Raw genomic sequence first — 17,584 nt, 5'->3', positions numbered from 1 at the left:
ATAATAATAATAATAATAATAATAATAATAATAATAATAATAATAATAATAATAATAGAAAACAATGACAGAAGGCTCAACTAGCAACAAATAGTTCAGTAAATCACCAGATAATGACTTCAATAACATCATTGTGAGATACAATTTCACAAATTTTCTTTTGCTGAACTAAAAGTTTTGATACTTTTACTTATCATTTTGTTGTAACAAGCGATATATAATGATTTCTTTTATGCCTGCTAAGGGGGCAGAAGGCTTGGGGGGTGGATGGGAAACTAGGGACAATTGTAAAGGAAAGATCACTTTGGTGGTGGAATTGAATGCCTGAAACAACTATATTATGTATAGCTTTGTAAATCTTGTTTTTTTTTTTCAATAAAGTTTAAAAATATGTGAGTGGGGAGATGGATCGGAGGATTGGAGCACACATGTTGAAGCTGTGGGTTGAATCGTTAGCACTGAATGGTTCGCTGACCACTGAATCCTGCTAGAAGTGGCACCTTAAGTAAAATATATCTTGTATATTTCGTATAAATGATGTATAGGAAAAAAAGGTTAGCTGTTAAACAGAAGTTCAGATCACAGAATTAAACATTTTTGCTTGATTTGTCATGATGTTAGGGGGAGAGGGACTACTCAAATCTGTGCTGGAGGTCACTCCGCTCTCCTGCTGGATTTACATGTGCTTAGTTCATTAAGCAACCTTCTGGCCCCATAATGTATGTGCATATGATCAAGGCGGAAGGACAGATACCTCAGGACAGGAAAACAACAAGTTTATTTTTAGGATGTTTAGATTGCTGCCTGGTATCTACTATATTTTATTTGGTTGTTTGATTTTCGGGCCACAGCCGGCTATACTCAGGGCTTATGTATGGCTCTGTACTCAGGGATCAATCCTGGTGATGCTCAGGGGAACATAAATTATGTCAGGAATAGAACCAGGGTCAACTGAAGGCAAGACTAAACCCCATCCTATCTTCCCAACTGTATTCAGATTGGTTTTTTTTTAAGCCCAGATACCTGTTCATTACAATATACTAATACATCACAGCACCTCTGTTGATTTACTATTAGGTCAACTTAGAACAAGCCAAGGATTAGAAGTTCATGTCTCGGGGCCGGAGAGATAGCATGGAGGTAAGGCATTTGCCTTTCATGCAGAAGGTCATTGGTTTGAATCCCGGCGTCCCATATGGTCCCCCGTGCCTGCCAGGAGCAATTTCTGAGCATGAAGCCAGGAGTAACCCCTGAGCACTGCCGGGTGTGACCCAAAAACCACAAAAAAAAAAAAAAAAAAAAAAAAAAAAAAAAAAGAAGTTCATGTCTCATGAAGATACGACCAGTTTCCAAGTAATAAGGAATGATTTAGGGGCCGGAGAGATAGCATGGAGGTAAGGCATTTGCCTTTCATGCAGGAGGTCATCGGTTCAAATCCCGGCGTCCCATATGGTCCCCCGTGCCAGCCAGGAGCAATTTCTGAGCCTGGAGCCAGGAATAACCCCTGAGCACTGCCGGGTGTGACCCAAAAACCACACACAAAAAAAAAAAATAAATAAGGAATGATTTAATGATACTAAGAAGCTTTATTTTTTTCCCCTTTCTCCTCCTCTTCTTCCTTCTCCTCATTCTATTGAATTCAAACACACACGGAAAAGGCATTTGGGGTGGAGAAATAGTACAAGCAAACAAGGCATTTGCCTTCAATGCAACCAACCTGGGTTCAATCTTCAGCACCATATATGGTCCCCTCAGCATGGCCAGGCCAGGAGTAATTATCTCTGAACTCAAAGTTAGGAATAAGCCCCGAGCACCTTTGGGTATGATCCCCATCCTCACTTTCCAACACACACACAGGCATTAGCAAGTTAAATAAACACTGTTGACTCGAGAAACAAGAAAGATGGAAATAAAAACCACTATAGGCAGAAACTTGGAGTTATATTTAAATTATTGTTACATTTATAGTCAGAAATTAGCAAAGTAAAATAGAAAGGGTGGCTTTGGAATTAGTTGGATGTCTGAGTTCTGATGGCATGCTTTGATGCAGGTGTCCTCAAACTTTTTAAACAAGGGGCCAGTTCACTGTCCCTCAGACTGCTGAAGGGCTGGACTGTAGTTTAAAGAAAAAACAACTATGAACAATAGTGGCTCATGGGCAGAGTTTGAGGACCCCCTGCCCAAGTATGAGAGGAGAGTCAAGAGACAAAGAGGAAGAGAGTTAGAGAGTGAGGTGCACATTCTACACATGTGCACAGTGGGCCCGGGATATATTGGCAGCTAAGCAAGACAGGCAGCAGTGGCAACAACACCTGGTGGCAGGACAAATGCCCTCAGCGGACTGCTTGTGTCCGTGGGCTATATTTTGAGGACCCCTGCTTTCATCATTTGGAGAATTGTCACACCAATTCTCAAGACAAGCTCCCATCATTTTAAATCTGGGATACTAGCAACCATTCAAGTTCTTTTATCACCTAGCAACCATATGATGATCAGTACTAGGCTTCCTGTCATTTGTCTTTTTTGTTTTGTTTTGTTTTTGTTATTTTGAGTGCTAGGAACTCCCTCTGATGAACACTGCTAGAACAAAAAATATTAATTAAATCTAACATTTATCTAATTTACCTTTAAAAAGAAGATTAAGAGGGCCCGGAGAGATAGCACAGTGGTGTTTGCCTTGCAAGCAGCCGATCCAGGACCTAAGGTGGTTGGTTCGAATCCCGGTGTCCCATATGGTCCCCCGTGCCTGCCAGGAGCTATTTCTGAGCAGACAGCCAGGAGTAACCCCTGAGCACTGCCGGGTGTGGCCCAAAAACCAAAAAAAAAAAAAAAAAAAAGAAGATTGGGGGGGGCCAGAGTGGTGGTGCAAGTGGTAAGGCATCTATCTGCCTTGGACGCGCTAACCTAGGACAGATCACAGTTCGACCCCCTGGCATCCCATATGGTCCCCCAAACCAGGAGCAATTTCTGAGCACATAACCAGGAGTAACCCCTGAGCATCACCAGGTGTGGCCCAACCCCCCCCAAAAAAAACACAAAAAAACAAAGGAGATTAAGGAGGCCAGAGTGATAGCACAGCATTTGGGGGTGGGGGGTATTTGCCTTGCAAGCACCAATTCAAGCTTGATCCCATATGGATAGAGCCAGGAGTAAGTCCTGAGTGCTGTTAATTCCCCCCCACACACACACACAAAGGAGATGTAGGGCTGGAGCAATTTCACTGTAAGTAGGGTGCTTGCTTGCACATTGCCTATTCAGGTTCAATTCCTGGTATCCCATATGGTCCCCTGAACAATTTCAGGAGCAGTTCCTGAGGTCAGAGCCAGGAATGGTTCCGAGTTTGCCAGATGTGGGCCAAAAACCAAAAATAAGATGGAGATTAAGGGACCAGAGGAATAGTACAATACAGAGGCGTGTACCTTACATGTAGCTAACCCATATTTGATGCCCAGCACCCTATGTAATGCCCCTAAGCCCTACCAGGAATGATCCCTGAGCAAAGAACCAAGAGTAAACCTTGAATACTGCTGGGTTTGGCCAAAAACCAAAAGAAAAAAAAAATACATTCTTGACTTGATCCGGTTTAGGATTTGGGGTGGTCTTCATTATTCTGGCACCCTCGCCTCAAGTGGAGGAAGCCTTTGGGATTGCAGCCGAGTGCTCTCAGCTGCGCTCATCTCCCTCTTGGCCCATGGAGTCCATTTTTGAACTGCTTTCTCAAAGCAAGACCAAGCAAACATAGCAACTAAGTAGTCAAGTCAGATGTTTATTTATGGCTTTAATAATGGAGTCTCTTGGGAAGATTTTGATTTCTCATTCCCAGAAGCAAAAATACTTCTACAGAATGTTCTTGAAATGTCTTACTGTTTGTGTGCTTTTTTTTTTTCCCTACCACTTTTTCAGAGCCACCTTAATAGAGTTTTAAAATACCTTCATGGGGACCAGGGAAATAGCTTAAAGGCTAGAATACATGCTTTGCATTCAGGAGGCTTGAATTCAGTCTCCAGAACCACATGGTAAGGCTCCCAAATCACTGGATATGGGTCCAAAACCAGAATAATAATAATAATATATGTATGTATGTATGTATGTATGTATGTATGTATGTAAGGGCTGAGGATGTGCCCTAGTGGTAGAGGCCTTGCTTGCATGTATGAGGCTCTGAGTTTGAGCTTTGGCACCTAAAAAATAAAAACAAATATATAGGACCAGAGAGATAATATAGGAGTTGAGGTGTTTACCCACCAGATGGTTGACCCTGATTTTATTTTTGTCAAGTATCAGAAAAGACCCCTGAGCACTGCTGGGTAGGACCCAATAGTTTATTGGGGGGGGGGGCAGGGGTAATACCTGGCAATGCTTAGGGGTTACTCCTGGCTCTATGCTCAGAAATCGCTCCTGGCAGGCTCAGGGGACCATATGGGATGCCGGGATTCGAACCACCGTCCTTCTGCATGCAAGCAAACGCACCACCTCCATGCTATCTCTCCGGACCCTTTTATTTTTTTTTAATTAAAAAAAAATTTCTTGGACCCGGAGAGATAGCACAGCGGTGTTTGCCTTGCAAGCAGCCAATCCAGGACCTAAGGTGGTTGGTTCGAATCCTGGTGTCCCATATGGTCCCCCGTGCCTGCCAAGAGCTATTTCTGAGTAGACAGCCAGGAGTAACCCCTGAGCACCGCCAGGTGTGCCCCCCCCCAAAAAAAAAGTTATTTTGACTGAAGGGATCGTACAAAAGGTTTGGCACTTGACTTGAATGCAGTGGACACAGGTTCAATCTCCAGTACCTGATATAGTCCCCCAAGCCCACCAGGAATGATCCCTGAATGCAGAGCTAGGAATAAGACTTGAGTACAACCAATGTTCCTAACACTAAAAAGACAAAAAATCCCCATTAGGTATACATAGGCCAGTGGTAGACAGCAGAGTTTTGGAGGGACTACAGGGTGTCCTGTCCAGCAGTACTGGAGGCTTCTCTTTGCACTGTGGTTCAGGGTCATTAGTAACAAAGTTTGAAGGACCAAGCTGTGCAAGAGATCAAATCTGAGCCTTCTGGATGCAAAGCACACTCAGTCTCTTTAAGAGCTCTCTTTGGATGCATATTTTGCATATGTGAGTCTTTTAGTTCATTCCCAGCACAATATATACACATTTACATGAAACATCTCTTCATAGGACTAAAGAGAAAGCTCAGCACGCTGGAGCGCCTTCTTCTTTTTTTAAATTCTTTAAGATATCTTTATTTCAGCACCATGATTAAAATTATGTTCATTGGTTTTCAGGTATAGAAAAGAACACCCCACTTTACCTGTGCAACCTTCCCACTACCAATGCCTCCCATCTCCTTCCTCCCCCACCCCCTTTCTGTATTTGATATAGGAAATCTATTTATCTCACTCTACCTTTGTCATGATAGTTGTTAGTGTAGTTATTTTTTCTAACTGTACTCACCACTCTTTGTGGCAAGCTTCATCTCATGGGCTAGTCCTGCCAGCCCTCATCTCTATTGTCTCTGGGAATTATTACAATAACGTCTTTTATTTTTCTTAAATCCCACAGATGAATGAGACTATTCTGTGTCTCTCTCTCTCACTCTGACTTATTTCACTCAGCATAATAGTTTCCATGTCCATCCATGTATAGGAAAATTCCTCCCCCCTTTTTTGTTTCGTTTTTGGATATTTTGGGGCCACACCCAGTGGCGCTCAGGGGTTACTCCTGGCTCTGTGCTCGGAAATCGCTCCTGGCAGGTTTGGGTGACCATATAGAACCACCGTCTATCCTGGATTGGCTGTGTGCAAGGCAAACGCTCTACTGCTATCTCTCCGGCCCCAGGAACATTTCTGGAGTACATTCTTTTCATGCAAAAGATTTGAATTCTATCCCTGGCCCAATACCTTGTTCGTAAGCACTGAGCAAAAAGTAGTCCCTAAGCACCACCAGATCTGGCCGTCAAACAAATGAAACTCTCTTGATAAAAATAGGATGTAACGGAGCCGGAGACATAGCATGGAGGTAGGGCATTTGTCTTGCATACAGAAGGACAGTGGTTCGAATCTCGGCATCCCTTGAGCCTGCCAGGAGCGATTTCTGAGTGTAGAACTAGGAGTAAACCCTGAGCGCTGCTGCGTGTGAGCCAAAAACAAACAAAAAATTGGGGCCGGGCGGTGGCGCTGGAGGTAAGGTGCCTGCCTTGCCTGCGCTAGCCTAGGACGGACCGCGGTTCGATCCCCCAGCGTCCCATATGGTCCCCCAAGCCAGGAGCGACTTCTGAGTGCATAGCCAGGAGTAACCCCTGAGCGTCAAATGGGTGTGGCCCAAAAACCAAAAAAAAAAAAAAAAAAATAGGATGTATTGGTGTGTTGTACATTTGACTGATGTATGCTTTACTAAGCCTCACACTGTTAGAAATAAAAAATATGGGTTTATTATTATACTAACAGCGATAGAATCCTAAATTAAGCATTCTGTTTGTTTGTTTGTTTTGCCAGAACTGCCATAAAAACAATAGTAATTGTTTTAACTTTTTCCAGTTCCAGGACCTTCTTTTCACAGCCACTAGAAGTACTGTGTACACATTCCTGGGGGAACTCAGACTCAAAACCCTTTCCACAAGATGAGATACATCTTGATTTGAATTTAATTTCATATAATACCTCAAATATCTACTTTTAAATTTAATATTTCAAGGACCAGCAGGTAAAACATTTGCCTTGCATGTGGCCAACCTGGGTTCAGCCGCAGGCATTCTAGATAGTCCCCTGAGCCCACCAGGAGTGATTCCTGAGCACAGAGCCAGGAATAACCCCGACCATCGCAGGGTATGACCCCAAATCCAAAGAAAATATGAATTTAATACTTTAATTGTATATATGTAATTGTACGTAGATAGATTTTGTTTTGGAGTCACACCAATTGTGTTCAGGAAACCATATTCAACGCCAGGGATCAAAACGGTCAAGTTTATGCAAAACAAAAATCTTTTTTTTTTTTTTTTTTGGTTTTTGGGCCACACCCATTTGACGCTCAGGGGTTACTCCTGGCTATGCGCTCAGAAATCGCCCCTGGCTTGGGGGGACCATATGGGACGCCGGGGGATCGAACCTCGGTCCTTCCTTGGCTAGCGCTTGCAAGGCAGACACCTTACCTCCAGCGCCACCTACCCGGCCCCGCAAAACAAAAATCTTATTTATTTTTGGTTTTTGGGTCACACCTGGCAGCACTCAGGGGTTACTCCTGGCTCTATACTCAGAAATCGATCCTGGCAGGCTCTGGGGACCATATGAGATGCTGGGATTTGAACTACCATCCATCTGCATGCAAGGCAAACGCCCTACTGCTATCTCTCCGGCCCCTGCAAAAAAAATTATTAACCCCTGTACAATAGCTCTTAACTCAACAATATTATAAGAGAACATTTGGGGACAAGATAGTACAGGGCTAAGGTGGTTGCTTTGCATGAACTGCCCCTGGTTTGATCCCCAGAACCACATGCTCTCCCCCAAAATGTCACTGAGAGCAATCTCCAAACACAGAGCTAGAAGTCATTCCCAATATTGCTAGGTGTGACCTAAATCCTCCTCCCTAAACTCCTCCTAAAAGAAATAGTTTAGAATAATAAGAATATCATCATCTGACGAAGGGAGTTAGAGAAGAGTGGGTCACTGATCTTCTGGGGATCCAGCTATAGAAGGGACTTCTGGAAATTTCTGGGAGCTTTAAAGTTTTTTATTATTTTATATAGGGGCCACACCCACAGTGTTCAGAAGATCAAACCTAGGCCTTGTGCTTAGCCTATTGAACATCCCCTAAACTATCTTGGAGGCCCCTGGAAGGGGTGGGAGGATGGTAGTCATCTTGCAAAGAAAAAGCTCAGAGTTTGAATCTGTTGTCTCTCGCAATACAGGTATTTTAGCTTTGGGGAAATTCAGGTTTATCCTAAGAGAGAATTGCCCAAAAAGTGTATTAAGGCAAGCTGAGACCCTGGCTAGAACGCCTGGAAAGATCTTTTGTGCCTGTAGGCAGAAAACTGTAGACATAAGGAACTAATAATAACAAAAAAGTTTAGTTTTCAGAGTCAGGAAGATAGCTCAAAGGACTGGAGTCCTGAGAGACCAAGATTTGGCACCCAACAAAAGGATCAAAGGGATCCTTGGTCCCTTGAGCACCAAGAGTGTGACCCCTAAACCAAACCAAAGTAAAACAAAATAACTTCTAGGCCTTGGATCTTGTTGATATTCATTTATTTCCTCTGTTTAAAAAAAAAAAAGCAAAAACAAACAAAAATACGTAGTTGTTTTGAGGATTAAATGAAATCATGGAAACTAACACTAAAATAAATGTTACAGTAAATAAGACATGTGTTTGTCTTATACACACCTGACCCAGATTCAGTCCCTGAGAATAAAGCCAGAACTATGTCCTGAGCACTTCTGGGTGTGGCCCCAAAACCAAATACATTACATATAATATATATATATAAAACATTTTTTTAAGTGAGATACAATTTAGAAATAATAAAACACTCCCTTTTGGAGTATAGAGTTCCTTGAATTTTAAGAAATGTAACTATCACTATAGCCATGGTAGAGAATATCACCTCAAAAAGTTCTTTCATATTCTTTTTTGGAATAATGTCCCTCTTGTCATCTTAAACTTTGCCTGGACGCCACTAATCTTGAAGTAGGTGTCCTGAATATGCCCTCAAATGATGTGGCAGCCAGGAAGATGGTACTCTCTGCACTACTCCCCTTTTGCTCAACCCATCTTGGTCTGCCTGGAAAATGCGTAAAGGGTTAGTTTTACTATGTACACCTGCATGGCATGGACACTAGAGTCAGACCAGCCTCACTGGGCTGATTTCCACCACCAATTTCTCAAGGACCCCCAACCTTAGACTAGACAGAGGACTTGCTCTGTGTAGTATAAGGTAAGTCAGTTCTGATCTCTGTCCTGGTTTCTTGGGTTCATTATCTATCCTCACAGAAAAGAATTCCAGGAGGAACTGAAAAGTCAAAGGAGAACAGTTTGTTTTTGGTTTTTTTTAGAGACCATGAGGAGGGAAGGGGCAATGAAAAGGGTGCGGAAGCAGGGAGAAAGGGAAAGAAAGAGCAAGAAGAGAAAGAGAGAGGGGAAAAAAGAGAGAGGGAGAGAGAGAAGAGAGAATGTGTTCAAGAGAGAACAGGAGGTTCTTCAGAGGGAAGCGAGCAGAACATTCCCCATAAAGTAAAAGAAGAGAAGAACATGTTCAAAGTTGAGATATGGGTAACTCCAGAATTGGGATCTATGCTGTTCACCTTTGCAAAGTTAATTTGTTCTAGGGTGTTGCCAAGAAAGCTTGGAAATCTGGGAGATCTTCTCTTCATGGTCTTATCACAGCTACTTGTTTCTACTAAAGCTTCTCTCCTGGAGGAGTACAGACTTCTTTAGGTGATGCTGGTGCCAGTTAGTCATATGAAGCCTCAGTACCTGCATCCTCAAAGCAGCTCCAGCCTTCATACTTTGGGGCTACTTTAAGGCCAATGACAAAGTACCTTTCTTTTTTTGTTTTTGTTTTTGGGCCACACCTGGCGGTGCTCAGGGGTTATTCCTGCTATATGCTCAGAAATAGCTCCTGGCAGGCACGGGGGACCATATGGGACTCCGGGACTCGAATCAACCACCTTAGGTTCTGGGTCGGCTGCTTGCAAGGCAAACGCCGCTGTGCTATCTCTCCAACCCCGACAAAGTACCTTGCAATCAGCATTCTTCAACTCTTTTGTTTTATTTTGAGGCCACAGCCTGTACACTTTACTCCTGATGGTGCTCAGGGAAACATATGGGATATTAAGGATTGAGCTTGGGTTGACTGCATGCAAGGCAAATGCCCTACCTGCTATACTATTGTTATGGCCCCATCTTTGACCTTCTACATGAGGACCTTGACCTGTCTTGCAGGACTCACACTTACACCTAAAGTGGTAGACCAGTCACTCTCTCTTTTTTTTTTTAAATAATGATTTCCGGGCAGGGTTGTTGAACTTTACTGTTGGGGGCCCAGGGGGATGTGGGGTGCGTCTCTGAAAGAAGAGTGTCTTCTGGTCCCTAGGTCCAGAGGACTGGCAGGAGGGTGGGCATAGACTGGGGACCTGCCTGCGGGGTCGAAGGGGTCCATCTTGCACAAGCCAGACCCTACTTGGGCCCCAGGTAGGATACAGCTTTGCCGGTCTTGCCCAGCGTCTCCAGCAGCTTGTCCACATCGTGCTCTGAGTCAATGCTCACCTTTTTGTTGGGCAGGTCTATGTCAAACTGCACCCCTCCCCGCTTGTTGAGCACATGCGTGACAGCATTAGAGCAGCCCTCACAGGCCATGTCCACAGAGAACTTGTGTCTCGGCATGACGGCGACTTTGAGCTTCGAGCTCTGGAGACCAGTCTTTGTTGTTGTTGTTGTTGTTTTGTTTTCTCTGGCTCCTAGAAAAAAATTTGTTTTTTTTTTTGTTTGTTTGTTTTTGGGCCACACCCGGTGACACTCAGGGGTTACTCCTAGATATGTGCTCAGAAATCGCTCCTGGCTTGAGGAACTATCTGAGACACCGGGAGATTGAACCGTGGTCCTTCCTAGGTCAGTGCATGCAAGGTAAATGCCCTATCGCTTGTGCTAACTCTCCGGCCCCCTAGAAAATTATTTTTTGCTTCACAAACATACATAAAGAGGGGCTGGAGAGATAGCACAGAGGTAGAGTGTTTTTCTTGCACGCAGCCGATCCAGGACAAACGGAGGTTTGAATACCGACATCCCACATGGTCCCCTGTACCTGCCAGGAGTAACCCCTGAACGCTACCAGGTGTGACCCAAAATCAAACAAAAAGAAAAAAGAAAAAAAAAAGAGGGGCTAGAGAGATAATACAGTGGATAGGGCACTTGCTTGCATGTGGTCAACCTAGGTTTGATCCCCAGTATTCATATGATTCCTCCAAGCTCTGCCTGAGTTCAGAGCCAGGAGTAGCTCTGACCATTGCCAAATGTGCCCCCCCCCCCAAAAAAAATGGGCTTTCTTCTGCTCAAACTGGACTGGAATGGAAAATGTGTGTCTTCTCACCTGCTACGCAGCCTTGTGAGCATCTCATCTAAGGATCTCTGTCTCCGAATTACTTTCAGGCTTGCAGGTAAGGTTACACCTAATATTCAGTTCCCAAGACCCCTCCCAGAAATGGGTGGGTCTCAGGTACACTACATTCCTTATCTGATGTACTGGACTTGGTAGATTAAGGGTCTCTCCTTAGTAGTGAACAATAAATTATTAGCTTTGGGAAGGCCTTTAGATCAAGAATGCATCACTACTGAGAAGGCACCTCTCCCTTTTTAGGGTATGTGTGCAGTAGAATCTCTAGAGAGCATGTCTGGAGAAATGCAGGTTAATGCACCAGAGTAACATGAAGCAGTTCAGAAAAGGGGTCATCATGGCAATGATCCTCCAGAGGGTTTTGTCATCCACTCACTGGTTTTGTTCTGTGTTGGAGTTTCTGTTCTCAGGTCCCTTTTTGGGTGCCAGAATTAAGGCTCCAACTTACTGTAATCCAACCCCAAGAGAATGGAACTAGAGCAGGGTCACCATAGAAAATAATAAACTAAGACACTCATATGATATGAATGGAGACAGGGTGGCCACAGCCAGCCAAATTGACTTTCCTTTATTCCAACTCAATCCACAGCTGGTGGGGGAAGGAGTGACAAATAAAAGACCTATCTTAAGCTCCAGTCTAGATAGGCCTTTTATATGTAAAAAGTGGGTAGGTGAAGGAGGGGGCAAGATGGTCTTTGTTTTGGTTAAAATAAGGTGTAATCTAAAAGGTATTTATTTGGGTTATACCCAGTAGTTCTCAGGGACTATTTCTGTCCATAAATGCTTTGCATTTTTCATTCCCTTATTTAATAACAAAGTTCATATGCAAAGATTTCAGTGGTCTGTCCTACTCCATGGAACGACCAATTCACCTACCATGTGTCAATGTTTTGTTGATATGGTTTTCCGCCCTTCTTATGAAAGATTTCCTTGTGCTTATATTATTCACTAAATGGATATTATCTTATTTGTATGTTCTAATGACAGGGAGCTTCAGAGGTTATATGAGGATGTGATGGCATGTTTTCCAGTATCTGATTTACAGGTCGACACAGTGACAATTCAGATGCTGTCCCATATGAATATTTGGGTTATATTCTTGAGCACACTACTGTACACCCTCAGAACATTTCTATGTACTAGAAGGACCTCAAAACTCTTTTTGTTTGTTTTTGGGTCACACCCAGTGGAGCTCAGGGGTTACTCCTGACTTTGCTCAGAAATCACTCCTGGCAGGCATGGGGGACTATATGGGATGCCGGGATTTGAACCATCAATGTCTTGGATTAGCTGTGTGCAAGGCAAATGCCCTACAGCTGTGCTATCATTCCAGCCCAAAGATCTCAAAACTCTTTTTTTTTTTTGGTTTTTGGGTCACATCCGGCAGTGCTCAGAGGTTACTCCTGACTCTATGCTCAGAAATCGCTCCTGGCAGGCTCGGGGAACCATATGGGATGCCAGGATTCGAACCACCTTCAGCATCTAAGGCAAACGCCCTACCGCTTCACTATCTCTCCGGCTCCAATCTCAAAACTCTTAATAACTTATTGCTGGGAGACATTAATTGGATCCACTCCTCCCTCAGTACTCCCAACTCTGAGCCCAGTAACTTGTTCCTCACCCTTGAAGGGAACTCTGCCCTGGATAGACCAAGGTAATTAACCATTGAAATTCAGACACCTTATGGATCAGAAGTCCTATCTTTCCTGGTTTGTTTTGGAAGGAAAAGTATGGTTTTTGCTCTGACGCATTAGAATGGCTTTATTTACACAACAACCTTGAGCACCTTATGTCATAATTGGAGTTAATTGCTGCCCTTCTCTACTGGGCATGACCCTCATGCCATTGTCCTATTCGTATTGAAGAAAGAAATTGACTCCATTCTGCCCCTCAGCAATGTTCTTCAAAGAGCTTTAGCTGATTTCTCAGGAGTAATTCCTTTCTATTTCCCAGCTGAGAAAGCTTGTTTTTGTTTTTTTTCCAGGAAGAATACTCTTTGTAATCTTTTCCACTACTCCTCCAGACCCAATGCCCTGGTGTATTACATTGCTGGCTCATCCTCAATGAAAGGCTGGATTGTTGAACCTCCCTGACCACAACTATGGTTACCATGCTTTTCCTGTCTGGACTCCCCCCCCCCCATGTCTGCAAACATATGTATTTGGCAAATGGATATTACACATGTTAACATTTTTCCAAATAACCCTTTTCTTCATGTAGTCATTGATATTTATTCTCATTTTATATGGGCTGTCCTGATGACTTCTGAAAGAGTCATTTTTTTGTTGCAATGTTTTTCTGTCATGGGTGTTCCCTATACCATCAAAACTGATAATGTCCCAACTCCATACTAGTAAAACTTTTCATTCTGTAATGTATGTCAAATCAAACATGCCACTGGTATCCCCTATAATCCTCAGGGTTAAGCCATCATTGAACATGTTCACAGGACCCTCAAGACTCAATTATTGAAATACAAAAAAGGAAGTATGCCACTGCTTTACTTTTTTGTTGTATTTTGTTTTTTGGGCCCCACCCATTGACTCTCAGGAGTTACTCCTGGCTATGAGCTCAGAAATCGCTCCTGGCTTGGGAGGACTATATGAGATGCCAGGGAGTCGAACCGCAGTCTGTCCTAGGCTAGCGCTCGCAAGGCAGATGCCTATCTCTAGTGTCACTGCTCTGGCCCCATACTTCTTATCCTTGACATTATTTTCTTTAAATTTCATAAATCTACTCCAAGAAGAGCCCCATACAGCTGCCAAATGACACTTTCAAGAAGGTGCACAAGCTCAGAAAACAGTTAGTTCATCTATCTGGGTGAAAGTTAACAAAAAACAGATAGTGGGTAACCTCATCATTTGAGAAAAAAGCTGTGCTTATATTTTTACAGATGGCAGCCCCACCGAGAAACTCTGAGTCCCATTATGCCTCATCAAAAGTTGAATTCACCAAGACTCAGAAAGGCCTCTAGCTCTTTCAATACATCATGCAGCCACATGAGGAAACTAACCATAAAAGGAGAAATTGTGGGCCTGGAGAGATAGCCCAGCGGCGTTTGCCTTGCAAGCAGCCGATCCAGGACCAAAGGTGGTTGGTTCGAATCCCGGTGTCCCATATGGTCCCCCATGCCTGCCAGGAGCTATTTCTGAGCAGACAGCCAGGAGTAACCCCTGAGCAATGCCGGGTGTGGCCCAAAAACCAAAAAAAAAAAAAAAAAAAAAAAGGAGAAATTGCTTTCAGAACCTCCTGTAACTGGGTCACCTCTAAATAATAATGTTCTAATCTTACAGCTCCTTGATGCTTCAATTTTTTAACTTCTCTCTAGGTTACTCTCTTGATCCTATTTGCATCAGTCACTATACTGCTGGTTAAACTGTGCTTTACCATTTACAACTCTCTTTTGCTCTATGCCCCATTGCAAACAGACAATTTATATCTCACTCTAGTGGTTTATATGTTGCCAATTACTATAAATAGCTTTTTTCAGACCACGTTGTTGATTAGCTTGCCCAGTGGGGGGGAATGCATGATATTGTTAGATTCTTTTTTTTTTTTCCAAGTAATAATTTTATTCATCTAACGACACATTACATTTTAGTGGTTTTGACAGTGTTACTTTGAGCAGACTTTAAATGAATCCACACAAGTTAATATATTAAAGTAAAATATCCACAATAAAACAAGTGTCTAGATGTTCAGAGCCATGCAGACAGGGGTGATCTGGTTGGTGTTTTAACTGGGTACACCTTACAGTTTAAAAGGTCACTAGCAAATGCTAGTTCTTCAATTCTTCACTCTCTGATAAATCACCAAGTTCATCAGAGTTCTAAACACACACACACACACAGGTACACACAAGTGCATGTGCGTACATGGGCACACACACTCATTTTTAAAGCCATTATCGGTACAAAATTACAGTAAAAGTCAAATGGATTGTCAAGCCAACAATTCCAACGCTCAGACCCATTTCTAGAAAACAGGCGATTTCTACATCCAATCGAAAACCTAAGTATTTCATTTATTAAATCACCAACAGGAGATTAATTAACAAAGCAATTAATACATTAATCTTAATATAAGACATTGAGGAAAAACAAATATATATTAATCATCACTTCACTGAGCCAATATTATATTGTAGACTACAGACAAGTGAGTTTCTATTAAAACAATCAATGTTTTAAACCTTTTTCTAGGAAAAAGAAAAAAAAAAGCCTATCAGGAGATGCAGGAGAAAGGCAGAAATGTGAATTTATGCATCAAATTCCACAATTTAATATGAACATCATATGGATGATATAAAGCTAAGTGACAATAACTTAACTGTCAGGCACCGAACAGGCAAGACCACTTAGCTGGAGCTTTCAGTGGATGGCCAAATCCACAATACTATCATAATACAGACATGAACACTCATCCACTGGGGAAAGAACACCTTGAAGAGAACATGGCAAAGGCATAGAGAAAAGATTGAATCTTCTGAAAAAGTGTATGATATCAAAATACTTTTCCATCACTGGTAAACCAAACTCGATCAAGTATATATGGCCCAAAGCAGCACAGAATTCAGAGTCAGAGGTTGGCAGAAAAGTTCGGAAAACGGTAGTTTTTAAAAATTGGCAATTTCTCTCCATGCTTAATAAAACGATCGAGAAGAGGTATAATGTTTGTTTGTGGAATGTTGAAAATTTTCTGCAAAAATTCACATGAATGAAGAACCATGGAGATGTGGTTCAATGAAATTGTTTTTTAAAATTTACAAAAACTAAAGTTTCTCTTTAAAAAATAACCATGTTATGCCAAGATGAAACATGGTAAAGGTAGTGTAAGTTCTGTCCATGATTCTTTACATAGCTGATGGGAAAGTGATAGAAATGATTTCTCTTAAAAAGGAAGCTTGTAGTTGCACTGACTTTGACAACCTGACCCAGTAATTTAGAAAAACCATGTAGTAAAACCTGTAAAATAAAAATACAAAATTCGGCTTTGTAAACATCAGTTGGCCAAGTCTACGCAGAGTCCTTCATGATAGTGGAATGGAATGAAGAATTAATTCACTATCTTATTTATCTGCTGTGAGAGGGAGAATTCCAAAACACAGCTTTTATAACTTTCACAGTAAATATAGTCAAAAGATATAAAGATAAAGTCAGTGCAGTGTCTTCTTTTTTTTTTCCCCCCTCTGTGCAATTTTCAGCTCTTACCCCATTCCCAAGTGCCATAATTAAAATAATACTGGTTTGGAGACCTAGTACAGATTGGTCATAAATGTCGCATAAAATCTGTAGGACTTCGGTAAAGATATTTCCAAATGGCATAGTAATGCACTGCAGCTGCCGTGGCCACAAACAGGTGCCAGATGGCATGGGCAAATGGAATGATGCCATCACTCTTGAAGAACACAACTCCCACGCAATAAATTAAGCCCCCAAAGGCAAGTTCGTAAAGTCCATCGGTGTTATTCATTGATGTCACCACCAACGCTGGTGAAAATCCCATTGTGAGATAGAAAAAGAGCTCAACCACCTTATACTTTTCATGGTAGAGAAATACATAAATGGTTCCTCCAGCTGCCATGAGCCAGATAAACCAACGCATATGAGATGCCAGGGGTCCAAGTTCACGGAGATTTAACCATGGAGCATAAGAAGCAGCAATGAAGAAATAGATAACCATTCTGTCGCACATGTGAAAACAATGCTCCATTGTTCTGAGGTGGCTCTTTTTCCATGATATAATGTGAAATACTGTGGAGACGATGAAGAGGGCACAGAGGCCCATGCCATAAATCCATGCCGTTATCTTCTCCCAGCAGTCGTCAGACAGCCGATGGAGGAGGGCGCTGCCCACAAAGGCCGGAACAATGAGGAATGCATGTGTGTAACAATTAGCAGCATGTTCATAACAAGTTGGTTTATAGCGGCCATTGGCTGGGGCCCGGTGGTTCATAAACCGCTGGAATCGATTCTTGAACCGCATTGATGATCCTCCGGAGGCTCCTCCTCGGGGGCCCAGCAGAGCTCCGAGACCTCAGCGCCAGCGGCCGGGCGCGCGGCCCGCATGGGCTGGAGCTGCTCCCTATTGTTAGATTCTTAATGGTTTATGTATGATTTTCAAATGCAATGATACTTGATTGTGTATATCCAAAGGCAACTTGTTTATCTATATAAATGATTTAATATTTTTCATTTAAGAAGAGCACAATTTTGGCCTGCTTGGTATAAGAATGTTTGGCTATTTTCAAATTATGTATATCTGCAGAAGTGTTCTAATGATTTTGTTCAGAGCAGTTCCTGGAAAAGTAATTTAAATGCTCTAGATCTGTCTTACAGCGCATGGTGTAAGACTGTTTGGCTGTTTTCAAGTTATGTATATCCACAGAAATTTTCCATATTTATGTTCAGCAAAGTTTATGTAAAAAGTTTTTTTGATTGTATATGACAAAGATGTTGTATATGACAAAAGCAAGGTGGT

The 17,584-nt window shown here is 42.4% G+C and overlaps 2 protein-coding genes across 2 annotated transcripts in view; both read right to left on the bottom strand.

Moving 5' to 3' along the window:
* Positions 1–17,182, bottom strand: part of LOC126007121 (monocyte to macrophage differentiation factor) — a 225,214-nt gene extending 208,032 nt beyond the window's left edge. The window contains exon 1 of the mRNA XM_049772608.1: positions 16,363–17,182. Coding sequence (XP_049628565.1) covers positions 16,373–17,089 — 717 coding nt within the window. The 5' untranslated portion in view covers positions 17,090–17,182 and the 3' untranslated portion in view covers positions 16,363–16,372. The remainder of the gene's footprint in view (positions 1–16,362) is intronic.
* Positions 9,999–10,399, bottom strand: LOC126007705 (copper transport protein ATOX1-like). The gene has a single exon (XM_049772765.1). The coding sequence runs from the start codon at positions 10,375–10,377 to the stop codon at positions 10,171–10,173; it is 207 nt and encodes a 68-aa protein (XP_049628722.1). The 5' UTR covers positions 10,378–10,399; the 3' UTR covers positions 9,999–10,170.
* Positions 17,183–17,584: the final 402 nt, after the last annotated feature.

This window comes from Suncus etruscus, chromosome 1 (assembly GCF_024139225.1).
Source record: "Suncus etruscus isolate mSunEtr1 chromosome 1, mSunEtr1.pri.cur, whole genome shotgun sequence".
NCBI lineage: Eukaryota > Metazoa > Chordata > Mammalia > Eulipotyphla > Soricidae > Suncus > Suncus etruscus.
The sequence above is the reverse complement of the archived record's forward strand: the minus strand, read 5'-3'. Positions and strand labels throughout refer to the sequence as shown.

Bases quoted from the DNA above. Each gene is read 5' to 3' on its own strand.
- LOC126007705 (XM_049772765.1), bottom strand. From the start codon at position 10,377: ATGCCGAGACACAAGTTCTCTGTGGACATGGCCTGTGAGGGCTGCTCT.